Source organism: Molothrus aeneus, chromosome 25, assembly GCF_037042795.1.
Source record: "Molothrus aeneus isolate 106 chromosome 25, BPBGC_Maene_1.0, whole genome shotgun sequence".
Classification (NCBI taxonomy): Eukaryota; Metazoa; Chordata; class Aves; order Passeriformes; family Icteridae; genus Molothrus; species Molothrus aeneus.
Genome location: NC_089670.1, coordinates 2,956,573 through 2,982,795, shown reverse-complemented (window position 1 = coordinate 2,982,795; position 26,223 = coordinate 2,956,573). Strand labels below are relative to the sequence as shown.

Here is a 26,223-nt window from a genome sequence, read left to right as displayed (position 1 = left end):
TAGCAGCTTAAAATGAATTTAAACAGCCTTTTAACATTTCACTTCTCCAGTCATGGTATCTATCTTTTTGTTTAAAGCAGCAGCACAGAGTGATGAACAGCACATGGAAGTTTTAATTATTTTGTGATTATATCCACTCAAGGATATCCAGGCACAGATTGCTAATGAAATACAGCTCAGTGATCCCATTTCTTGTTAATGGGATCACCTTGTGACAAGTATTTTCTAAGGAAAATGATGCATTTCATAAATTTGATACAAGAAAGAAAACCAAGAGAGAAATGGTTTCTTTTTTTTTAAGAGGCTGTTGTTTCTGCAGACATTAGTCATTTAATAAAGTTGTGCCATCTAGAGAGAGATGTATTCAGATTTGCTACCTGGATGTGCAGATACCAAATAAAGACCCTCTGGGGAGCCCTGCATTCATATTTCTTGAACTGTGGCAGTGTGTTTTTAGAACGGTGTAAAAGAATTATCCTTACAGGTTTTGTGTGGAAACCCAGGGCACAGGGAATATTTCTCTGTCTGCTCTGGGGTGCCCTGACCCCCAGGGCAGCACTGACTCTGACCCTCATTCATGGAGAAAGTTTCCTAGACTTCAAGATAGACTGGAACCCACAAAAGTGTGCAATAGATTATAGAGAGTAGTGCAGGTGAATCACTAGGTGAGAAATTGAGGTTTTGGGATTTTTAGTGTGTTGTGGATGGAAGCAAGATGGAGGACACAGGGTGTTGTCCTGGATTTCTTCTTCATGCTTCTTCTCTTCATGGGTTTGGGTGGCATTTTGTAATTGGGCAGAAAAGTCTGCATTGGGGGCTCTTTGGGATCACTTATTGGGTTAAAAGGGAAAATGATCTAGGTGTCAGTTCTTAATTGGATAGTTTAGTCTTAAAAGACCTTGTAACAAGAGATTGTTGGCCATTTTGTGCCTTCTAATGAAAAGCTGCTGAACTCACAGTAATGAGACTGTTTTACTGATAAGAAATAATAAACACTTGAGTTCTAATATGAATTACTGTCTCAAGTGCCTTCAGTCCAGACCCAGAAAAACCAATGACTGGAACCCCCACAGTTTTGGAAGCTCTTTTATCTGTAGAAGAACATATTTGACTCCTGCATGTAGTGACTGGACAAGAGGGGATGGATTTAGTAGGTTTAGGTCAGATATCAGGAAGAAATTCTTCCCTCTGAGGGTGGGGAAGCCTCTGGAAGTGCCCAAGGCCGGGTTGGATGGGGCTTGGAGCCACCTGGGATGGAGGAAGGTGTCCTTGCCCATGGCATGGGTGGAACAAGATGATCTTGAAGGTCCTAACTTGCTTTTTGTGTATTTTTTTGTGCCGTAACAGTGGTCCCTGTGATGCTGAAGGCGCTGACATACGACGAGAAGAGGGGGGCGTGCAGCGTGGGCTCCAACGTCAGGGACGCGGCCTGCTACGTGTGCTGGGCCTTCGCGCGCGCCTACGAGCCCGCCGAGCTCATCCCCTTCATCAGCCACATCTCCAGGTGGGCTGCCTCCACCCAGGCTGCTGGGTTCAGCCTTTTTCTGACTTTTTCTGAGGTGTTTTAAAAACTTTTATTCCGTTTTCAGTCTCATGTGAAGGGTGAGGCAATACAGGTGTTGTAATTCACACCATCACAATCAGAAGCCAACTATTTCCTAATTACAATACACTAAAAGTGTTTCTTGGCCTATCAACTTTTACCATACTATAAATACCTTAAAGTCAATCATCTGAAATTACTCTGTGTGGGTCCAAATGCATCTTTCATAGTTTTCTTTCTCCATATATATCAATATCCCATTTCCTAATTACAATACACTAGAAGTGTTTCTTGGCCTATCAACTTTTACCGCACCATACTATAAATACCTTAAAGTAAATAATCTAAAATTACTCTCTGTGGGTCATACTACAATGCATCTTTCATAGTTTTCTTTCTCCATATATATCAATATCCTATTGCCTAATTACAATACACTAAAAGTGTTTCTTGGCCCATCAACTTTTACCATACCATACTATAAATACCTTAAAGCAAATAATCTAAAATTCTTCTTTGTGGGTCATACTATAATGCATCTTTCATAGTTTTCTTTCTCCATATATACCTATATCCTATTGCCTAATTACAATACACTAAAAGTGTTTCTTGGCCTATCAACTTTTGCCACACCATACTATAAATACCTTAAAGCCAATCATCTAAAATTATTCTTCGTGGGTCCTAATACAATGCATCTTTCATAGTTCTATGTCTCCATATATATCTATGTATACATCTATATAATATTTCTTAATTACAATACAATAGAAGTATTTTTGGCCTATCAGCTTTTGCCACACCATGCTGCAAATGCCTTAAAGTCAATCACCTAAAATTACTCTTCGTGGGTCCTACTACAATGCATTTTTCATAGTTCTATGTCTCCATATATATTTACATATGTATGTCTATATCATATATATGATAGATATCTATCTATACATATCTATCTATATCTCTCTATATCTATATATATATATCTATATATTTCTATATATCTATTGATATATCTATATCTATATATGATATCTAGTCTGTTTTGCAAGGCCATCCTTTGAAATTTGTTTCTAGTTCCATTTCTCTCTCAGCAATGTCTGTCCTATTCCATGGCATTTCTAAGTCACCATTTCTTATCTCAAGGTTTACCATACATATGCACACAGTGTGAGCCTTCTGCCAGGTTTTGAGAATTTCCTACAAATCCATTTCCCACAATTCCCCCTCTCTCTTGAACTGAGCTAGGAAACTAATACAGGTCATTTTTTAAGTCTATTAAAACTTAAGGTGTCTGCTAACACATATGCTGAATAGCTTAAAAGTAAAGAATTGTGTATGGGTGGGTGGTGGTGATGTAAACATATCTATTTCCTTTTTGTGTGATGACTTCAATTCCCTCTGTTCACCTGATTTTCAAAGGAAAATCCAAAGAAACTCACTGTAAGATGGATAAGAGAAGTCAGTGGAGGCTTTGCAGGGTGTCATCTTCTGTCTGCTTGATCCACCTTCTCTGTGGAGACCTCAGGGACATCAGCTCAGGGAGTTTAAGAACAGAAGTTTAAGAGAAGATTTGGAACCTTAGTTCAGTAGAGGCAGAAATAACAAACTATTCTAAAATGGAGGAGTTGCTTTATGGAGTCATAAAGGGCTGTAAGTATTAGGAGAAAACTTAAGGAAGAGGTTGTTTCTTACTTTTTCAGCTGTGTCTTGTTCCTAACAATCCAAGATTTGTGGGACTTCGTCAGATGGGTGTTGTGCAAAGAATAAAGCATATTTTTATTGACCAGCTTACAGCTTCCAAATTGAGCAGGTTAAGTCTAAAAGAATAAAGTATACCTCAGCTCTACTTCTATGCAAATGATAATTTTCCTTTTAAAGTGTTCCAATTCAAAGATTATTTTGAATAGAAGATAAAACCACTTCCAGTTTCTAAAAGGGGTAAGAACCTTACGTGGCAATACTAAATCCTTAACACAGCACTTTTGAATAGCAGGGGTTTTATTACTAAGAAGGTGTTTGAGTTAAAGTTAACAAATACATGAGAGGATTTTTCCTCTTTTGATGCCTTGTGGTTTTATAGAGCAGAGCAGAGTGCAGGATTTCACTTAGCAGTGAACAGAAGTACCTGGTGTAGTTCTTTTTCAATCCGTGGTTTCTGTTTCAAAAGACTTTCCAAAGTAAAATCTTTAAGAGATTTCCAAATCTGTGCTACTGCAATGGTGGACTACAAGTTGCTGCAACTTTTCTCTTAATACTGTTGCTATTTTTGCAGATACAAACTGGTTTTACCTTTTTTCTTCTGTCTCATGTTCTCCCTCCTCCTTGCCTGTGGGATTCTCTCTTTGTTGTTTGGTCTTTTTGTTGGCCACACACTCGCTGACATTTTGAGGTTTCTTAACGGGTGACTTGCACTGCAAACACACAATGTGGCTTCTCACAGTTTCTTGGCACACTTTTAGTACAGCCATTGACAGCAGCTTTGTCTCCATCAGAAGGGTTTTATCAGTGGTCATTTAGTATTTTCTTTAAAAAAAAATAGAAGTTTGGACTATGCAGTGATCTGTGGTTCTGGATATATGCTTTAATTTTTAGGGACTTCCTTGCTTCTAGATTGCTGACAAAACTATTTCAATCTCCTCCAAAAAGCCTACTTTGCCCACCCAGGGCTACCTACTGAGCTCAACAGGCTCCCAAAGATTATGTGACTATTTCTTTATTCTTTAAAAACAGTTTTTAAAGTTCTTTGAGACAATCTGTGAATGAATCCATTTTTATTCCTGGACACAGTGTCCTGGCTGCTCTCTGCTGGTTTTCACCCCTGTAGTTTCACTTTCCAGTGCTGGTCCTTCACTGCAGGCTCACCCAGCAGGTCTCTGCCCTGTGGTAATTGCTCCTGGTGTTTTTTGAGACCTTGATAAAACCTTCCTGTCTAAGAACCTGCTGTCCATCTTCTTAAGGTCAAGCACCATTTTCTTCCATTTTTTCCACAGAGAGCAGACAAGAAATGCTGAGACATTTTAGCCTTGTTTCTCTCATGAGGTGTTTCATGGTGTTTTGATGATGTTTCATCTACACTGGCATAGATTGTGAAGGAGAGGAGCCTGGTGACTCTAAGCTGTGATAGGATGTGACGCCTAAAACTTCCCCTGTTTTGGGATAATTTTTGGAAAGAGAAGGTGAAGCTCTAGGATAGCCCTGCTTCACTTTGGCATGCTAGCAACAGTGACATTTGCCACAGTAAGTTATTAATGAGATATTGTATTTTGAAGGCTCATATTTAATTCACTTCTAGCTGAGTTCATGCTAAATTATCTGTTGTATGAAATTCTTAACTGAGGGTACCTGAAGATGTATTTGCACAGTGAAATAATCCCATGATATTGTATTATTGTAAATATTGTATTTTAATTGAGACTGTAAATACAGTCTTGTGTTCTTGTTTTTAATCTAACCAGCACTAATGGTAGCAGTGAAGCACACTGTGACCAGAGTGGTAACAAATGCTTCTGGCAGAGTGGTAACAGCTTTGCAGAGTTACATTTATGTTCTCACTGCCTGCAAATCTTTAGTCTTGGTATGGGCAGACTTGTCCTGAAGTCTGGTTCAAATCTGATAATTTTTCTAGATTGGTCATCAGTTGGTGAAAATAAAAGCTCTGCTTCCATCCTCTTGAGTTGAAAAACTTTAAAGGTTTCTTTTAAGGTTGGGATTGCTTTTTGCTTGTAGAAACTTAAAAAGGCCAATTGTTAGTGTTCAAGCCTTCCCTTTATCAGAATTCTGATCTGCTCTGTCTGAACTTTTCTTGTGCTCATGATGCTTTGAACAATATATTTCCTATTTCATTTCCTCCTTTCCCCCTGCCATGCTGCAGTGTTGGTCTCCATAGGCTTGATGCAGGTTTACCTTGTGATTTTTCAGGGTTTGTGGTATTTAGTTTTATGGTCACAAAGCTTTGTTGGTGGGACCTCTGGAAGAGATGTTTATGGCAGGAGTTGTGTTTCTGAAGAAGCTGGTGCCCTTCAGCTTCCAGCCTCTTCTGGAAACAAATTATTTTCTTTTCAGGAAAGTGTCAAATGACAATATTTGAGATCTCTCTGCCTGTGGTAGTAAAACCAATGAGAGCTGTGGCTGTGCCACCTATGACAACTTCAGCTGGGGATAAATTGGGGGCATGGAGAGAAACACGGGGTGGAAGCTGAAAATTGTTAATGAACAGCTGTAAGGTGGTGTGGTTTGTAATATTTTAGTTTTCCAACAAAGCTGCAAGGTATTTTAGCAAGTATTAATTCTATACAAGGCTTCCCTTAAAAATTTTTGTAGTTATAGTGGCCATTCCTTTTCTAAATCAACTCTTCAAGGTAGAATTGCTACTCCAAAGAGAAATGGTGAAAAAAAAATTCAAATAAAGTATGACACACAGTTTCACCTATTGTGTCAGCAAGCTGATAATTACACACGGCTTTTTTTTAAATCTAGCCTTAGGTGTGTCACTGTTTTACTTAAAGAAGAGTCATCCTTCTAGCCACAAGCAAATTGTTGCTACCCTTCAAAAATGCAGCACTCAGCATCTTGAAACAAAATGCATAAGATCCATTGTGAGCTGAATTACACAGCAAAAACGTCTGCCTGGATAAGAATACAAACTATTAGAGAAAAATAGTAAACACCTTCCAAAAGTGTGATGAGTGATTGCAGTCCTGAGCTGCTGGCTTTGCTTAGTGCTGGGAATTGCACAAGGTTGATCCTGGACTCAGTGTTCAGCTGCTGGAAGCACATGGGACCCATTTAGGTAGCAATATCCATTAACTGGGTCCTGCCCTATGCCCCCTTAACAGCAGTTACAGATTAAAGCAGAGGGTGATTTAAAGCAGGGGATTCTTTTTTCCTTTTCTTGTATCATTTTGTCATTGAAAGACATTGTTTTTTCAGCAGTCAAGGAACATAAATATTTCACTTTGGACCAGTGAAAAATCACTTTAAACTGCATGAAGTCAGATTGGTTTTTTAGTAAAATTTCAGACAGTGCTTTAAAATAAATCCTTCTCTCTATATTTACTGTCAGCTGATTCTTCCCTTTTTTTATGAATGTTCTCTTCAGTGATGAAATTGGCTGAATACTGAAATTGCAAACTTAGATTGCTGTAGATCATAGATCAGCCCATCTTCTTCCTGACCTTGCCACTCTTTTAAGAAAAAACAAAAAGAAGTAAAAAATATAGAGAACACTTATTGGAAATACATGCCTGAGAGTGTTTCTAATAGCACTTGCTTGTATTTTTCCATGTCAGTTTTTTTCCCAATTCATATTTCAACAATATACACTTGCTCATCTGCTTAATGGTCTCTTAAAGTCTAGTTAAACTGGTTTCTAAAACCTTGCCTCATCTATTCAAACTACAGGACCACAAAAAGAAAATTCTTGGCAATGCAGATGAAACTTCACTTCTATTGCAGGACCATGTTGCTCTTTTTTGAGATGCACACACTGAAGTTGCTGTTTAAGCATATCTTTATAAAAGCACCACTTGACTGAGCTTTGTTTGTTTCTCTCCCAGTCTCTACATGCAGCCTCTCTTTTTAAGCTTACCTATGAGGAAAGTGAAACAGAATTTAATGACTTGGAAATGTGGGTAATTTGATTCCTGCCCCCTTGGGTGTGGAAGTTGCCGTCTGTGAAGTGGCAGGTGCACAGTAAGGAGCTGAACTGTTTTGTTTAAAACCTAAACAAAAAAATAAAAAGGAAAACACACTTGTACTCTGTAATACAATTAGAGTGATTAAATGGTTGCTGGCCATCTGAACTGTGTGGAGCTGTGCAGGGTGCAGGTTCCTTTGCCTGTTGTGGCTGCTGGGGGGGGTCAGGAGCTGGGATCTGAAACCAGAAACAAGTTTCAACAAGTTTCAAAATATGACCTTGCAAAAAGATCAGATATTTTAGAGAATTAGGCCGGTGTAGGAGGGTCAGGATTTGGCATCTGTTTGGATCTGGGATTTCTTGAGAACTTGTGAGAAATGGATTTAGAAAGGTTTCTCAAAACCTGACAGAAAGCTCACACAGTCTTATACATCTGTATGCAAACACTGAGATAAAGTGTACTGATTTAAGAAGGTCATGGAATAGAGATGACATTGGTGAGAGAGAGATTGAACCAGAAACAAGTTTCAACAAGTTTCAAAATATGACCTTGCAAAAAGATCAGATGTTTTAGAGAATAAGGCTGGTGTAAGGGAGTCAGGAGCTGGGATCTGCTGGGATCTGGGGTCTGTCTCTGTGGGTGCAGGGCACCAGGGCGGGCAGCCTTGGCTTCCCCAGGGTGCTGCCTGGCTTTGGGAGGGGGGAACGGGCAGGTGTGGCTCAGGATGGATGATGGAGCTTGCTCCAGGGCAGGATTGTCCTGCAGAACTGGGAAATCTGAAGCATGGCTTTGAGCTATGTCTTGTACTGTGATGAAATATGGGGAATGGCTTTCTGCAGTTATGTTCCTGCAGAGGAGAGCTGGGTGCTGAAGGCACTTGGGCAAAGGGACCTCTGTATCACAGACCCTCTCCTTTCCTCTTTCCCCTTTCCTTTTTCTTCTTTTCTCAGGATTTGTAACTCCTGTTCTAAGCATTTTTCTTGTTGCTCTTTTCCACATGTGTATTTCTTACACTTGGACCATTTTACTTCAAATTTTTGGATTGGAATAACTCACTGAACAGCACAGGAGGGTGGGTGGTGAACAGGATGTGTGAGAGCTCTGTGTGAGCTGGGTTAGAGGGACTGCAAAAGTAGCAGTGTGGAAATGGGAATGGTCACAGCATTTCTCCTTCTCTTTAGACCTTCTCCTAGATAAATGGGAGGAATTAAATCTGAGACATCTGCAGTGTGGCTGGAGCAGGCCCTTGTGCTTGCTCCTTGCCTTGTGGGGCTCCTGCAGTGGTCTAACACAGCTCCATGGGGTAAAGTGAACAGGGAAGCTGCTCTGGTCTCAAACATTTAAGAAAACCTGAGTCTAGATGTGTTTTCATCACCCAGCTCCCTGTGCAGCCCTCCCAGGTGGGCTGGCATGAGTGGGGAGGTGCAGAAGGGGCTGTTTGCAGCAGCAGTGCTCCACAGACCCAAGTCTCACCTCCTTTTCTTGCTTGGATTGTTCAAACCCACGTTGCTTGTGGTGGTTCTTGTGCCCTTTCCTTTCCTAACGTACAGCAGGGAGGAGAGTTTGCTGTCCTGGTACCACTTCACCCTTTTTAAGGCTCAGGAAGGAAATTTTGGTTTTGTACCAAGTAGGCAAGAGGTTTGAGAGTTTATTTTTCTCCTCCCACAGCTTCAGGGTGGCACACTGGGGTTGATGGCAGCACATTCCCAGGGGATAGCAGCAGGATCAGCTTCTTGCTGCCTGTGGCTAGTAGAGACTGGAAGTGCCTGCTGCAGGTGGTAAAAGGAGTTCAGGTTTATTGCCTGGTACACCTTGTGCTTGTGAGCTGAGGGCAGCTGGTGCTTGTGCTTAATTCTGTGTTCTGATGTCTTTCACCTGGGCCACCTCTGCTCCCTGGGTCTTCCCACCTTGTCAGGGAAGGGAATGAGACCCACAAGGGCTGGGGAGTGCTCACTGACATACTTGGAGTCTTCTGACTTTCCCTGAGGCCAGTTAGGTGAGGCCTTGGGAGGATGGATAATGAGGAAAGGGAGAATTATTAGTTGACTGATAAAATTGCGACTTACTTTTTAAATCTGTGTTTATTGTGGACTTAATTGCTGCTGTGCATGCAAGCCCCATATCTCTTAAGGGGCCAGGAAAGTGTTTCCATGGAGACTGAAGGGTGCAGAGGAGAGAGGAAAGGTGTTCCATGGGACTGGAGGGTGTAAAGAAGGCAGGAAAGGTGTTCCAGGAGGACTGGAGGGTGTAAAGAAGGCAGGAAAGGTGTTCCATGGGGACTGGAGGGTGTAAAGGGGACAATAAAGGTGTTCATGGGACTGGAGGGTGTAAAGAAGGCAGGAAGGGTGTTCATGGGACTGGAGGGTGCAGAGGATCCAGGAGAGGTGTTCCATGGGGCCTGGAGTGTGTAAAGCAGTCAGGAAAGGTGTTCCAAGGGGACTGGAGGGTGCAGAGGAGTCAATAAAGGTGTTCCTGGGGACTGGAGGGTGCACAGGAGCCAGGAGAGGTGTTCCATGGGGCCTGGAGAGTGTAAAGGGGACAATAAAGGTGTTCCTGGGGACTGGAGGGTGTAAAGGAGTCAATAAAGGTGTTCCATGGGACTGGAGGGTGCAGAGGAGCCAATAAAGGTGTTCCATGGGACTGGAGGGTGCAGAGGAGTCAATAAAGGTGTTCCTGGGGACTGGAGGGTGTAGAGGAGCCAATAAAGGTGTTCCTGGGGACTGGAGGGTGTAATGGGGACAATAAAGATGTTCCATGGGACTGGAGGGTGTAAAGCAGTCAGGAAAGGTGTTCCATGGCACTGGAGGGTGTAAAGGGGACAATAAAGATGTTCCTGGGGACTGGAGGGTGTAGAGGAGCCAATAAAGGTGTTCCTGGGGACTGGAGGGTGCAGAGGAGTCAATAAAGGTGTTCCATGGGACTGGAGGGTGTAGAGGAGTCAATAAAGGTGTTCCATGGGACTGGAGGGTGTAAAGGGGACAATAAAGGTGTTCCATGGGACTGGAGGGTGCAGAGGAGCCAGGAGAGGTGTTCCATGGGGCCTGGAGATGTAAAGAAGCCAGGAGAGGTGTTCCATGGGACTGGAGATGTAAAGAAGCCAGGAGAGGTGTTCCATGGGGCCTGGAGCATGTAAAGAAGCCAGGAGAGGTGTTCCATGGGGCCTGGAGAGGTAAAGAAGCCAGGAGAGGTGTTCCATGGGGCCTGGAGAGGTAAAGAAGCCAGGAAAGGTGTTCCATGGGGCCTAGAGGGTGGAAAGGAGCCAGGAAAGGTGTTCCTGGGACTGGGGGGTGTAAAGGAACCAGGAAAGGTGTCCATGGGGATTGGAGGGTGCAGAGCCATCCTCTGCTCCTCCTGGCAGCAGGCAGGTGTGGTGCACTTGGGGCAAGTCAAGACATGATCCTTTGAGTAGCTTAAACAAATACCCCACTTGCTTTGACATCACCAGTTTCTTTATGTTAGGAAATCCTGGTGCAGTACCACATAAACTCCCACGACAGAGCAGACAGGTGAAGACACCTTTGAGGTGTTCCACCCTCTGCACTAAGCCTGGCTCTGGGGAGGATGTGCCTGTGCTTCCAAGTGGGAATTAGCCTGAAAAGAGCATTTGTGGAGTTTGAGAAGTTAGAATGCCTCACTAAAAGGATTAACATGGAACAGTGAGTGCAGGGTGATTTAGCAATCTAACGGGGCACTGACAGAATTCCTGGGGTTTTTATTTTGCTCACCCAGTGTTGTTTGCAGCACTGAGTGACTCAGGTGGCAGCACAGACAATATACTGCCTTATACTGACAATTCACTGGCTTTATTTACACAGCTTTCTCTTAAGGTTACAGAAGAATAAGAAAAAATGGAAAATGTGATTATAAATGAGCTCTTGTTTGATGCAGTGAGGGCAGCACTCAGGATTCTGAGCTTCTTGGTGTGATGAGGGGTTTTTTGTGGTTGGCTTTTCCCCCCCCTCTTCAGAAAAGACCAATATTGAAATACTGCATAACTGACAAATCACTTACAATAACTAGAATTACTGTTCTAGTCTGTATAATCAGAAATGTCAGGCAAAAATTTGCTTCTATTTGGTTTCAAGGGTCATTTTCCTCCAATTCCTTTAGTCTTGAAAGTTCTCTAATTAAATATTTATGGGAGCTAGTCATTTCATTAAAACTATATACTTATTAAGTGTCCTTTTAAAATAATTTTTAAGCCTCTCTGTGTGTGCCAGAGAATTAGCAAGCCTTGATTGATGCCTTGTGAAGGCTGGCCTAGAACAGAGTCTAGACAGAGTTAAAGAATAAAGTAGGGATTTATTAGAATATATCAATGGATATATTTTGGGTAGCATAAAAGCCTAGCTAGGGTTATACTTAAGATGGATTTAAAATGGTTATAAAATGGATGAGTTGTCAGGGAGTCTCACACTTTCATAAGTTCTGCTCCATTTGCACATTGCAGTTCATTGTCCCATTCCAGCTTTAGCCCATCCAGTCCCATCCTTGTTTTTCTCTCCTCAGCCCACATTGTTTGTGCTCTTGGGCTGAGATTTGGATCATTTGTCCTTGGTCCCCAGCTGGAGCAGGAATTGTTTTGTCTCCCTGCTCTGTGCAGAGAGCTCAGCATCCCATAATGTGAACCCAGACCCACACACTAAAGCAGCACAGAATGTGAAAAATAGAAAAGCCAAAACCTGAGGCCTCATTATGAAGAGTGTGTAGCTGACCCAGCAGTTTTCAGCAATGAGCCATCAGTGCTGCTTCCTGATGGAATGATGGAATGCTTCCTGAACATTTGCTCTTGCAGGCTCTGGTGTTTGGGTGACCTCCTCTCTCCTCTTGTCTTTGTGGCAGACAGGGGTATTGCTCCTGCAGGTAGCACTAAGAAAGCATTAACTGCCTTTAGAACCCTTTATTGGGGTTTGTTTTCATTTCATTCTGACTTTCTGGCTCCTGTTTTCCCTAATGGATTTAAACTGAAATTACAGAGGCCAAGCTGACTGTGCATTTCAGAGAAGTGGAACAACACAGTATTCATCACTGTAGGGAACTGATAGCCACTACCCAGGGAAGTTTGATATTATCAGTGTAATTAATATCCTTATGCTGAAGCAAAGCTATCTTGAATTTATTTTTCAGCCAGTATTTATTTCCGGTTTTGCCTGGAGTCAATAAATCATGTAATGAAGAGTTTCAGGCTTTGAAAGGAATAATTTTCTGCTTAAATGATTCTCCTGAAGTGATGTTTATTTGTTGCTGGAGTTAATTGAATGCTGGAGGTGGATTTCTAAAGCTGCAGACTGGGTGTCCGGGGATATATTCTCTCTCCTGTGTTGTGTGGCACATCTTTGAACAGCAGCTCTTTTGAGGCACAAGAATTACCCTGTGCAGGGTCACCAGACCTCATGCATGAAGAAATTGTTTCACATAATCATCCTTCTGTCTCTAAAGGGTCACCCTAAAAAACTGCTTTGCAGTTCATCTTGCAGGTTTTACCAGGATTTGCATGTTAGATTTTTGTGCCTTGCAGGATGTGGCTGTTCTCATGGGGATAACTGCAGCTTTCCATGGCTTCACTTGGTGTTGTGTTTGCTCCTTGCACAAGCCTTGCTGTACATTTGGCTATTGAGAAACTGTTATTTCCAAGTTTTCATTTAAAATAGCACTGAGTCTCACATTTGACATGATTATGTCCAGGTTTTAAACCCCTGCTCTGTTTAAAATTCTGTGTATTCCAGAAATTCCTTTGATACAGTGGGGTGGCACTTGTGCTGTGGGAAGTCCACAGCAAACTAGAGAAACAAGAAAGCACAAGGTTACTTCAACTCAGGTTTTAGTTCAGCCTTGTATTTCTAAATAATAAGCTCCTTAGAGGACGTGCTGCCTGTTCTGCTTAGAAGGCTAAATGTTGAAATAATGGCATTGCACATTCCTTTTCATAAATTTGTACTAATGCTCAATGTTTTATTTCCTCAGTGCATTGGTTATTGCTGCAGTATTTGATCGGGATGTTAATTGCAGAAGAGCTGCTTCTGTAAGTTACCACATCCAGCTTCCATCTCTCTGTTATTTTTTATTTGTTTTCATTTAATAATTTGTAGACTTAATTATGTAGAACTGCAGTAGAGAAGCAAAAAAAAATTGGTTTTTAAAATCCTTAGAAATATCTTGTGAATTTAGATGTTAAATTATATAATCCACAGATGCACATCTGGATTTATGGCCACAGTTAACAGTCTGCTGTATTGTTGTCATGATGATCAAGATAAAGTATCTAAGAAAGAATTATTTAGCATTTTTTAGTTACAAGATCACAAAAAAAAGGGTCCTACATAATACACAGATATTGGCTTTTTTGCACAGTTCCAGTCTGGGGAGTTTTGTGAGGTTACAATTTCCTGATTGTCCATCAGCTGTTACTCTTTATTCAAGGTAAACTGAAAATTTCTAGGATAATCTCTCTCCTTCAAACATGTTTTAGGTGTTATATAAAACTCTAAAACTCTTTCCATAGGACTGGGAATTTTTAAAAGAGTGACAAGTCCATTAGTCAGATAAGGCAGTGAATAGAATTGACACCAAAGTGTATTCTGTGGAAACTTCCTGTAGAAATATTTATGCTGTTGAGAGTTGAGAGGAGTGTTCTTAAGAGAAGAGAAATGATGGAAAATTACAAATTTCTATACTTACAGAATTTGAGAAGAAAGAATGGATATCTTATTGATGAGAATTTAATTTCAATGTTGTAGACATTGAACTTGCTTTCTTTAAAAAAAAAAGTGTGAATTGTATCTTTTAACAGAAAAACCAAATTATCTTATGCAAATGTAAGAAACTCCACTCTCTAACTGTATGAACTCAAATCAGAGTGTCTGCCAAAGAACTGCATCTCTGTTCCTGACAATAAATGTCACTGTGAATGTGTTAAAAAAAAAAAAAACAAAAAGAAAAAAGACAATTTTTTCAATATGCACATTACCAGGTCTGTCTGAGTTTTTGAGTGAAATTTTGCAGAGTGCTGTGTTTAGAACATCAGGAGGGTTTCTCAGGGATACCTGGCTAGCATCCTCACTTTTTGTAGCCACACCTGTGCTGCTGTTGAAGCTGCTGAATGAAGCTGCAGTGTAATTGCTGGGGAAGTGAGTCAGGGCTTGAGCAAGCCCAGCTCAGCTCCTGGCTCTGAAGGTGCTCAGAGCAGGGCAAGCCAAGGTGCTGCAGATTGCTGAGCAGTGCTAGAACCTTCCCTGCTGTACAGCTAACAAATATCAGCGATGCTACCTCCCCCAGACTTCAACTCCTACATTTTAGAAACTAGAATTTGCCATTCTTGGCTTAATTTAAATCCCTTTATTCAAATCAGTTCCTTAGAGGAATTTCTTTTCCTGAGAGCTGCATGAAACGTTAGGGAGCATAGGTGGTGAAAAGTGAATTATTTGTGTGATGCCTAGGAATTGTCCTCAGGATCAAGGTTTATATAGACACCAAGGAGAAATCTTTGTAACACAATTGCCACTGCAAGTGTGCTGCTTACCTTTGGTGGCCTGATTTAATCATCATTTGAGTGTGTGTTTCTACACTTAAACTGGTAGTTTGGCCCCATGAGCTTTGTGCTAAACCAGCCAGACTCAAGCTGAGAGCTCAGTGCAGCCTGAGTATCTGTATTTCTAATTAAAACCCAGCACATTTCTCATCACTTCCCTCTTCTGCTGTAGCCCAGGCTCCTGAGCTGTCTGCAAGTCAGCTGCCTCCAAACTCATTAATTTTTTTCCCTAGTACTTCCCAAATCAGAAAGAAATACTTGCTCAAAGTTTGGAATAGCTATTTGATGGACATTTATGAAATTACTAAAGCCTTTTCTCTTATTTTAGGAAGGCAAAGAAATATTTTGTGTTTAGCAGCCATTATTACAATTTTGAAGAAAAATACCTGGGAGTGCTAAATATTTCCAATCATTACTTCCAGTTAAACACATATTTAAATAAACAACAGGTTTTACTAGATTTTCCATCTCTTACAATATGCAATATATTATAATGCAGAGCACCAATAAAATAAAATGGTGAATAGAGACATTTTGAACCCCGAGGTTAGAGAGAATAGAACAAGACTCTGCTTTTGAAGCTCCACAAGCATTCTGGGCTTATGCAACTCTTTCATGAATAATCAGTGTAAGGAATAATCAGATGAATAAGTGATGTTGAATTGGACTCTATTCAGCTCTGACATCTCAAAGAGAAGATTTTTTTTCCTCTTGTTTGACTGATAGTATTTAAAATACCTGGTTTTAAACTAAGTATTTTTAGAGAATGTTGTAGTATTTTTTTCAGTTTTTGTGGGAAAGAAGAATGTTCAGTTTGGTGACCTTGGTTCTGGTCTCATGGAATCTTTAAATTAGTATCTTTTTATCCAGTTTTTCCATCTCCAGAAGGGAATTGTATAAAAACTGAAAAATTACTCTCACAAAACACTTTAAGTCTTTGGCATCTCTTAGGAATTTGGCATCTTGTAGGAATTTCAGGGCTTTACAGATTTTGTATCATTTAGGCACTTGCCTGAGCAGCACATTTTTAAATGACACTGTAATGCAGTGGTTGAACTATGAAATCCCTTGGATATGATAGAGAATGTCATACTCACTGGAATATGCCTGTGCTGAGTAAAAGAGGGTTTCAGTAGCATAAAATATAGAATCATCCAAGTGGGAAAAAGCTTTAAGATCGTCAAGTCCAGCTGTTAACCCAGCCTATCACTAACCTGGATACACCAGAGTTACCAGAAAATATATTCTGCACCCCAAACATACCTTTTTTAATGGAATGGGCTAAAAGATTATCACCTAACTGCCTTCTTTCCACCAAGGGAGAGCTCAGAGCTGCACAAATAACTGCTTACAGCTTCAGTAGATCTGCTTGATCTCCAGAGGGTGCATAGCATAAAACACAGCCTGTGCCTGCAGTAATGCACTGAGGGCAGCATAAAGCAGGACCTAAAGCTGGAAGTAGAAAGAAATGAATGGTGCAGAGTGAGAGGCACCCTGTCCTGGAGAGAGGAGAGGAGGGGAAGAGCTTGTGGCAGCAGCTGGGCTGCAGCATCAGCAAGGAGCATGTCTGGATCTTAGGCTGTTCAGAGTGACCCTGAGAAAAGTTTGAAAGTCTCCTTTCCCAGCCTGGTGCTTGAGGAATGAATCAGGGCTCTTCATTTCTCGGTCCCAAGGTTGTTTATTGTTTCTTATCTATAAGAATTTTTCTCCTGCCTTGCTGAGGTCCATCCAGCATGGCAGTTCCAGGCACTCTGCCTGCCCCTAGGGCAGTGTTATGTCTTTATACTAAAAACTACCTGTACAATGTTTACAATTACTTTCCAATACCTATCACCTATGTTAGACACTGAGCTTCTACTCTAAACCAATCTGTAAATGCCACCATCACAGCAGAAGATGGAGGCCAAGAAGAAGAAGGAGAAAGGCTGGACACACCCAGTTCCCTCCATCTTGCCTCCTGGACCCCCATACCAGAAACCCCAAAATCTATTTTTTCACTGCGTGATAACTTCACTATTATTCTACCTAAACTCTTGTGGCTTGCTGATCTTCATATAAGGTTGATAACTTGCTCCACAGGTCATAATCAAACCCCCAGGTGTTCTGGGCTCCGTGCCAGGGTCTCTGAGCCCCCTGGCAGGGGTCCTGGCTGTTCTGGACAGCCAGAGGGATGTGCTGGGTTCCCACAGGAGCAGCCCCAGGGCGCCGCTGCAGCCCCAGCTCCTGCCCCATCCCAGCTGGATGTGCTGCCCAGGGGCACTGCTGGCAGCAGGTGGGATCCAGGCTGTGCTCCATGCCCTGAGCTGCCAGCAGCAGCTGGAGCTGCCTGGGCAGGCGTGCAGGGGCTGCAGGCAGGAGCCTGAACAGGCAGCAGCACCTCGGGAGGCTCCGGCTCCATCCCGGCTGGCGTCAGCCCTTGCTCCACCTGCAGAGTGGGATCCTCCTCTGGAGCCAGCTGAACCTGTTGTTGTCACAGGTGGATTACCACAGGGCTGCTGGAGTTGTGGAGGAAATACAGAAGCTCTGGCTGTCCAAATTCTTGTGGTGATTCAGTAAACATTGGAGCTTCTCCCCTGTCCATTAAATATCAGTTAACGAGTGTTGTCCATCACTGGAAAGCTGCGTGTGCAGAGAGAGCTCCATGGAGAAGTGTCCAGATAACAATGGTTTCCCCTTTCTTAAGAGTTAAAATTTACAGAAGCTTTCATTAGTGCTTATGATTTTATGGCCTTTAAAGGGATAAAAATAATGGGCTTTTTTCTGAGAGAGAAAATTCAAGTAGGGAATTAAGCAGGTTTTCTTCTCTATGCCCTACAAGTAGACAGATTAACTTCCTGCTTGTTTTCATTGTATTTTTGCAAGATTTTGAGTTTATTTAGTGAAAAATACTGGAGAGATACATGAATTTTGTCTTCAAATTTAACAAGCCCAGTGTTTCAGCATGCTTTCAGACACATACCCTATAGATAAATATTGCACTCTCAATGTTTTTTCCCAGAGTTTTCATTGACAAAGAATTAAACTTTGCCCACTCTTAGCAGATGATGTTGAAGTCAGACAAGAGTGAGTTGCCTCAGTTGCTGTTGTCTACAGGTACTGACTTTCCATCCCAGGGCCAAGCCTGGTGTCACTCCCAAGCACTTGTGTGGGTGTGACAAGTTTAATAAACCTGAATTCTCAAACTGCTGCCAGGCAACATAGGGCTCCAGGAACAGAGAATGTGGAGATGCAGAAACAGAAAAGCCCTGCAGGCTTGTTCTACTGACAAAGTTTACTTTATTTAAAACAGAAAAGCCATGGGTCATTTATATTGTTGTGTGTTTTGAATTCATCATCTGGTGTTTATCAAAAAGCAAACCTGACTCGTTTTGGTGTGTTTGTTCTCTGTTCCTCAGGCTGCCTTCCAGGAGAATGTTGGGAGACAGGTATGGTGACTTCCCTGCATCTTCATTCATTTGTGCCTTGGAGGTTACTGTAAGCATGGAGTACCTAAAATCAAAATTAGACACCGTGGCTTTGGAAAAATTGAGGGAAAGAATGTCACAAAATAATTGTTTTCATTATGAGCAGCCAGTTCTTGTGGAATGTTCTTCTGAGGTGTGGGTTTTATTTTAGTATTCCAGTTTGGGAAGAAAATGAGCTTACTGGTAATTTTCAGTCCTTCAGAAAAGCAAAACCAGCATTTGAGCTGGTCATTGTACACCCTGGAAACTACAGTGCTTTTAAAGCAGGAAAAGTGCAGGGCTTTGTGTTTGTTTGCTTTTTTGGGGTTTTTTTTGTGGTTTTTTGTTGTTTTTTTTGTTTTGTTTTGTTTTGTTTTTTTTTTTGAGGGGGTGTTTGGAGTTTTCTTTGTTTGGTTTGGTTTCATTGATTTTCTAGTTTTCGATAGAATCAGACCAACTGAAGTGAGCTGTGCAATCATTGCTGTAGTTGGTGGTTCCACAGTAAACAAGGCTCAAGAGTCTTCAACTCAATTTTTGGGCTTGTCCCTTGTACCATGTAGATATTTTGAGAAATCTGGTAATTTTGGAGGTACCCAAGTCCTTTGGTAAAAAGTATTGTGGTAGGTTCCTATGTAAGTTAACAACATTTAAGTAGTTAAAATCCTTGAGGCAGCTTTGATTTTCAAACTTGAAGGAGAAGCAAATAGGGTAAAGCCTTGGATTTACTGGTTTCTCACCAGGAATTAATAAAGCTGAATATACAACTAAGAGAGAGAAAGTGTGGGGAGGGATGGTTCAGTCAGTGTATTCCTGTGAGCAGGGCAGGTGAACATGGTTCAGGTAATTTTGTTATCCATAAGCTGCTCTTTGAGGGATCTTTGTTAAAATGCTGTCACCTGACAGCATTCCTGAAAATCTCTGTGTTCTGAGCCAGAATTTTATTCCTTTAGAACTCTGGCTGTTAAACCATCTGTTCATGTTCAGTGTGTATTTCTAGACAGAAGTAAGTTAAGAGAGAAAGGGTGCAAGAAGACTGGGAAGAAGAGAGGAGGGATTTTTGGTGACCTGACCCAGCTGGGTCTGTGATAAACAGAAGCCAGGGTGGCTCTTCCTGGGTCTGCAGTTCCTGCCCTGGAGAGGTTGGGCATCAGAGCAGCCCAGCCTGATTGCACTGTGTGAGGTGCTGAACAAAGTAAATAACACCTTAGCCTGACTTAGCTCCAGGGCAGAGAGGGCTCCTGCCTGCTGCAGGTTTAGAAGTGCTTCCATCTAGCAAAAATTCAATTTTTTAACATTTATTTCTGAATCAGAGGGGTACAGTCCATGTTAGTTTACAGCCAGAAAGGTTCCTTACAGACTCTGCCTCGACCCACAACTCACATGTGTCTTCACATGGTGATGATTTCAGCCTCTGGGTTGGCACATCAGCAGTGAAACACATTTGAGTCTTCATGGTGTGGAGGAACTGCCAGGCTCCAGCTGGTTCCTGCAGAAGGTCAGAAGTTTTACTTGTTGAACCATTCCTTGGTGCCTGGGAAAATGGTTACTTAAAAAGTAGATCCACCCTCTGGAGTTCAGTGTGTTGGAAAAGACAGCCTCTCTCTGAATTGGAAGGAGCTGAAACTTATTCTCCACCTGAGGTAATAAAGCTGATACTAAATAGGTGGAGAAAAAGGTTGCCCTCACTTGTTCCCTGGTTCCTGCCTCCTTCAGCTCTGTAATTCCACAAATTTGTAATGTCCCACATCCAGAGTTTGCTGATGGCCACAGAAGAAGCCATTATAAGAATGCCACTTACACTGTGTGTCAGTGGAAGCTCTAAAAAATATGAAATATATTTTTTGAGCATAAATCATGAGAAATGCAGATACTTCTGATAACACCAACTTCTATACTGGAGAATTTTGAAGTGTTCTGGGAGAACAGAAGCTGTTGGGTGTTCCTGTAAAGCCTGCCTGGCTGTGACCTGTGTTTTCCTGAAGTCAGGAATGATGCTGCCTCACTGGCAGGCTTGGTGGCACTGTGCCCTTTGTGAGATGGCATCCAACTGGCACACTCACAGCTGGGAACAAGCAGCAAGGTCCAGCTGGCAGCTAGAACTCAAACTGTTGGCTGAGATTTTCCTTGTGGAGTGTGCATCTTGATATCTTCCATTGCTCTTTGGCCTTCAATCACACTGAGGTGTTTCTCTTGTACCTTTTTGCCCCCAGTCAAGGTTTCATGGGGCTTTTGGACAAAGCATTTTCCCTTGGAGTTACCAAGACTTGCAAGCTTGGATAAGCCATAAATACACTGTCTCTGCTTGGTCCACTTAGATTTCAGGCCTTGTTTTTTGGGAGCACTGGAATTCTGCTTCCCAGAGCGAGACCTTGGCAGCAGCTGGCAGCTTCCAGGATGAACTGCTTCAGAGCTTCTCCCTGATGGAGAGATACTTCCCACTAGTTTTGCATGGCTGGATCCTCATGTGGAAGGGATGAGTGAGCTGTAAACAAACCTGCATCACATCCCAGACCTGTACTTCCAGGGAGCCTCATTGTTTTAATACCCTCTGAGTGTCCCTTTTGGAAGAGAGTGGAGCCAGTGTCAGCTGGCTCTGTTCCATTTGTTTTTCATCATGGCTCATGGGTGCTCTGCTGCCTCTGCTGATGCTCTGTTAAACCAGCCAGAGCCAATAAAATTCTGAATATCTGGATTGGATTGCTTGCTTACAGAAATGCAGATTTCTAAGTGGAAATCTCAAACTTAGAAAGGTAATTTATCTTCTAGAAACAGACTGGTTTGAGAAGTGATGGCAGAATTCAGTGTTTCCAATGTTCATTTTCAAAACAGACCAATCCCATTTTTTAGTTCATTAATGAGTCACAAAATAGAAGTGTGAGTAGAAACTCCTGTGTACTCTACACGTGATGCACCTCTTGGTGCCTAAATCTCTCATTTTATGTTTCATTAAACTCACCTTGTGCCTTCACATAAGCTGGAAACATGTTTATGTTTATCTAAATCCTTCTAGAGGAATCATCTTTTGGGTACATACATAGTCATGCCTTAGCCAAATATATATTTTGGTATGACTGGGAGGTGTGAAGGGAGCTGGTGCATAGGGGACTGCCTGCTGCCATTTGCTTGGGCTGTTTATCATTGACTCACAAGCAGAGTGAGGTATTTTGTTGTTTATATAGTCAATATCCTTTATGTCTCTAGTACAAATGATTTTACTATAAATTAAATTGTATTTTTTTCAGTGCTTGGGAGAGTAGCAGGAGATTTGTTTTCAATCATGTTGCCTATTTGGAATGTATTATACATTTTAAAACAATATTTTGTTTGTAGGGCACTTTCCCCCATGGCATTGACATCCTGACTGCAGCTGATTATTTTGCTGTTGGTAACAGAGTTAACTGTTACTTGACTATAAGGTAAGTTTCCAATTATTAATTTTCCTAAATATGACCATCCTCTTGTACCTAATGAAATTCTTATCTGATTGCCTCACCTTACTGAACATTGTTTAATACTGATAGTTTTAAGCAAATCAAAATTGTGGTTTTATTTTTTTGATGACTGATTATCAGGTGTGAGGCAGAGTGAAAACGTGGCCATGATTTCCTTGGCTACGAGGAGGAAGCAGCCAAGAGGTGTCACAAAACTGTCTAAGCTGCTCAAGGCTGGACAAGATGAAGTTTGGAGAGTTGTAGTCAAAGGAGAGGCTGTTGTGATGGCAGACTCTGGTATTTGCAGGGTTCCCCAGGATGAGGTGAGAGATGAGTGAATCTGACTCCATGTTCTTAGAAGGCTAATCTAATTTATTATTTCATGTACTTATATTATATTAAAGAATGCTATACTAAAACTATTCTAAAGAATACAGAAAGGATACAGACAGAAGGCTTAACAAGAATAATGAAAAACTCATGACTGACTCCTCAGAGTCTGACCCAGCTGATGGGGATTGGTCATTAAGTAAAAACAATTCACATGAAACCAATCAAACATTCACCTGTTGGTAAATTATCTCCAGCCACATTCCAAAGCAGCAAAACAGGGAGAAGCAAATGAGATAATATTGTTTTTTCTCTGAGGCTTCTCATCTTCCCAGGAGAAGAAATCCTGGCAAAGGGATTTTCCAGAAAATATGAATGTGACAGTAGACAGACTCTGATATGGGGGAAAAAATCAGGTTATAAAAAAACCATTTTTTATAATTTTAAAAGAACAATTTGCCCAAGTTGTTGAATCTGTGGTCTGTGCATAGACCTTTAGCTCCAGTGCTTATGTTAGCTCAGTGGAAGGCTGGCCACAGTGTGCAGTAATGTTTGAAAAACCCAACTGATCTCTGCAAGGAGCAGATGGAAGTACCCAAACTGGGCTGGTGTGGTTATAAACCTGGAATACAGAGTCAGCTCTGGAAACACAGAGGTGCTGACATCAGGGGAGCTGGCAGCCAAACTGGATGGCCAGGAGGAGCAGAATATTGCATTGCCTCACGAGGAAAGGAAGAAGAGCCAGGGCTGGTTCTGGCTTGAGTTGTCTCAGACAGAGTCTGTGTCCAGAGCCAGGGTGGGGAGAGCAGCACCCACAGAGGGTGGGTGAGTCAGCCCTGGTGGAGACAGGGCAGGACATTGCCCTGTGGGGCTGCTCAGGAGCCCAGCAGGGCACAAAGGCTGGAGCAGGTGATGTCCTTGGGGAGCAGAAACTGTGCACAGGCACATGGTGGGTCATGCTGCACTGCCAGCTTTGTGACTTCCACTTGTGGTAGTTGAGAGGGAGACAATCCAGAGCAATATATTCCATTTTCAGAAGGTTTCAAACTGGTTTTATTCCAGCATGCATGCATATTTATACCTTCTTACAAAATTCATAAGTTTTCTCATTGCTCAGGAAAGACAAAGTGCTCATTGGAACAGGCAGTTGCAGGTTTCTCTTGTTTATCCTCCTTTCTTTCTTGGTTTCTGTGTCAATGACCTTGGTAGAAAATTCTTTCAGGGGTAAACACGGATCCTCTTATCAAACATGGATCCTCTGATCAAACGTGGATCCTCTTCTCAAACATGGATCCTCTCATCAAACACGGATCCTCTGATCAAACACGGATCCTCTGATCAAACATGGATCCTCTGATCAAACATGGATCCTCTTATCAAACATGGATCCTCTTATAAAACATGGATCCTCTGATCAAACACGGATCCTCTGATCAAATGGATCCTCTGATCAAACATGGATCCTCTCATCAAACATGGATCCTCTGATCAAACATGGATCCTCTCATCAGACATGGATCCTCATCAAACACGGATCCTCTGATCAAACACGGATCCTCTCATCAAACACGGATCCTCTGATCAAACACGGATCCTCTCATCAAACATGGATCCTCTCATCGAACATGGATCCTCTGATCAAACGTGGATTCTCTTATCAAACATGGATCCTCTCATCGAACATGGATCCTCTGATCAAACGTGGATTCTCTTATCAAACATGGATCCTCTGATCAAACACGGATCCTCTGATCAAACATGGATCCTCTGATCAAACATGGATCCTCTGATCAAACATGGATCCTCTTATAAAACATGGATCCTCTTATCAAACATGGATCCTCTTATAAAACATGGATCCTCTGATCAAAACATGGATCCTCTGATCAAACATGGATCCTCTGATCAAACATGGATCCTCTGATCAAACACGGATCCTCTGATCAAACACGGATCCTCTGATCAAACATGGATCCTCTTATCAAACATGGATCCTCTGATCAAAACATGGATCCTCTGATCAAACATGGATCCTCTTATCAAACATGGATCCTCTCATCAAACACGGATCCTCTTCTCAAACTTCTCTCTGGCTCCCAGAAGTTGCTGTAAAACCTCTTCCACATACACTAAGAGTTTTTTAAGATAATTCATACTGGAACCCTGTGTCTTCACCTTGACTGGTTTTTTATTGATCTGTCCACCTCTGTATTGGCCCTTTTGAGCAGAATCATTTCAGTCTGTTCAAACCTTCACCTTTTACCCACTGTCAGCCCTTCTGGGGTCCCCACCCTCCTCCCACAGCCTTCCCCAGAGCTGCCTCCCACGGGAGATGGGGAAATGCAGGGGCCTGGCATTTCCCCGCTGCTCGAGATCCCTGAGCACGGCATCCATGGCATTGCTGAAACTCTGGCTTTTGTACTAACACAAAATTGAAAACATCCAAAAGTGACAAAGCAGGTCTTATTTTCTCTCTTCTATAATTCTGGCTTGGAGGCTGATTATGTTCTTCTGACTTTTCAAGAGCTGAATTGCTAATTAAATTTTTTTTTTTTTTACTTCTTTCACTGTGATTTCCAGAGTTTTTGTACTAGTGCCACTTACCCAAGTGAAAATATTTTTAGTGTTGATTTCTTTCTTTAAACTGTTCAGCAAGAGGAATAAATTTGTAAATCTTTTAATACATAACCTTATGCACTTAGAAACTTGATTCTCTGAAGCCATCTTCAGTGCCATTAATCAAACTATTTTTTTGTAAAATATTTGCTATCTCATTCACTCTGTTACTTCCAAAAAATTACACTGCTTTTCAAGCAGGCTGTCATTATTCAGATCAATACTTAAGTTACTTGGCTATTTCCTTGTTTTTTTCTGAGTAACATTGAAGGAAAAAGCACCCAGGTATATATTTGGCTACTCAGAAAAGATGTACCATGATAATGTTGAGCAATAAAAGCTCATAAAAAAAAATAAAGTGCCAATTTCTACAGCTGAATTTGGTTCACCAATGATGATGATGTTCCAGTAAAGGGGCAGTATCATGTATATTTACAAATATTTGTGTGTGTGTATGTATAAATAGTTGTTTAGAGCCTTTCAAATCTAAATATTTTAATGCAGGTTTTTCACACTGGGTGCCCTTTTTGCTGATGGTTTCTGGAGGATTCAGCTCAAATATCATAATACATTTCTGAAGATGGAAGGTCGAGGAAACCTATTTTGAACTGGCAGTAAAGAGATGAAAAGTAAAGTGATTCCAGGAGTTCTGAGCTTGGTACAAGCAGACTTAAGGAAAAAGCTGCTTAACCTGAGTGAGGTACAGAAATCTAAGCAGCACATCATCAGGAAATCAGATTCATATGCAAGGCTTCTTGCATTAAATTCTCAATAGGGCACAGAAGATGAGGACTGTAGTTAAAGATAGTTATAAACTAAAATTAAAAATGGGATTTAGCCACACATGTGGCCCAAGAGATTGATTTTTAGTTGGGAAAGGAAGTTCAATTAAAATGGTTGGGTGCTAAAACTGGGACTCAGAAAAGCAACTACAAAGAAGAGAGGAGAGCTCAAACACAGCAAGGGAAATGTGTCTGTTATTGTGTGTTCCTGCAGAGCAGGGAAAGGACCTAGAGATATTTATTTATAAATTTATTTATATTATATTTTATATAAATTTATATATCTCTGCTGGCATCAACAACAATTTGAACCAAGTGTCAAATCCTTCTCTAGGGCTCAGCAGAGGGTGCTTCTGTGTCCAGTGTTGGTTCAAGTAACTGAGGCCTGGCTGTGGATTTCAGGATTCCCTTTCTGATGAATTCCATAGATATCAGGATGGGAACATGTGGCAGTATTTGGTTTTGCTCTTTGTTTGCCTCTGACTGCACAGAGGTATATCAATGGAACACCATTATAGCTGCAAATTAATCACTCAAAAGATCTGAAAAGGTGACATGATGATAATCCATGAGTCCATTTGTGCCCTTCTGGCACAAAGTCCTGCTGATTGCTGGGCCTCCCAAGGAGATTTAACACTCATCAGATGTACTGAAAAAACATTTCACTTCACTTGTGTTGACCTTGGCTTTCCATAGTTGATGCTTCTGGAGATTAAAAGTGTGGCTGTGAGTTGGGCAATGCAGGCTCCCTGATTAGTGCTGCCTCACACCTGAGCCCTGCAGCTTCCACAGCTTTTGTCACAATTCACTGCCTGCATATGTTTGATTTTTAGAAAGGACAAATGGAAAACCCCTTCTCCATTTTGGACCATTGTATTTATGAAGATGTAACATATTTCTGGCACTTATTTTTC

The 26,223-nt window shown here is 41.6% G+C and overlaps 1 protein-coding gene across 1 annotated transcript in view; it reads left to right on the top strand.

The window, feature by feature from the left end:
* Positions 1 to 26,223, top strand: part of TBCD (tubulin folding cofactor D) — a 124,779-nt gene that overhangs the window by 48,948 nt on the left and 49,608 nt on the right. Inside the window, exons 15-18 of the mRNA XM_066565788.1 lie at positions 1,348 to 1,504; positions 13,144 to 13,201; positions 18,103 to 18,132; positions 21,481 to 21,566. Of these exons, the coding sequence (XP_066421885.1) occupies positions 1,348 to 1,504; positions 13,144 to 13,201; positions 18,103 to 18,132; positions 21,481 to 21,566 (331 nt within the window). The remainder of the gene's footprint in view (positions 1 to 1,347; positions 1,505 to 13,143; positions 13,202 to 18,102; positions 18,133 to 21,480; positions 21,567 to 26,223) is intronic.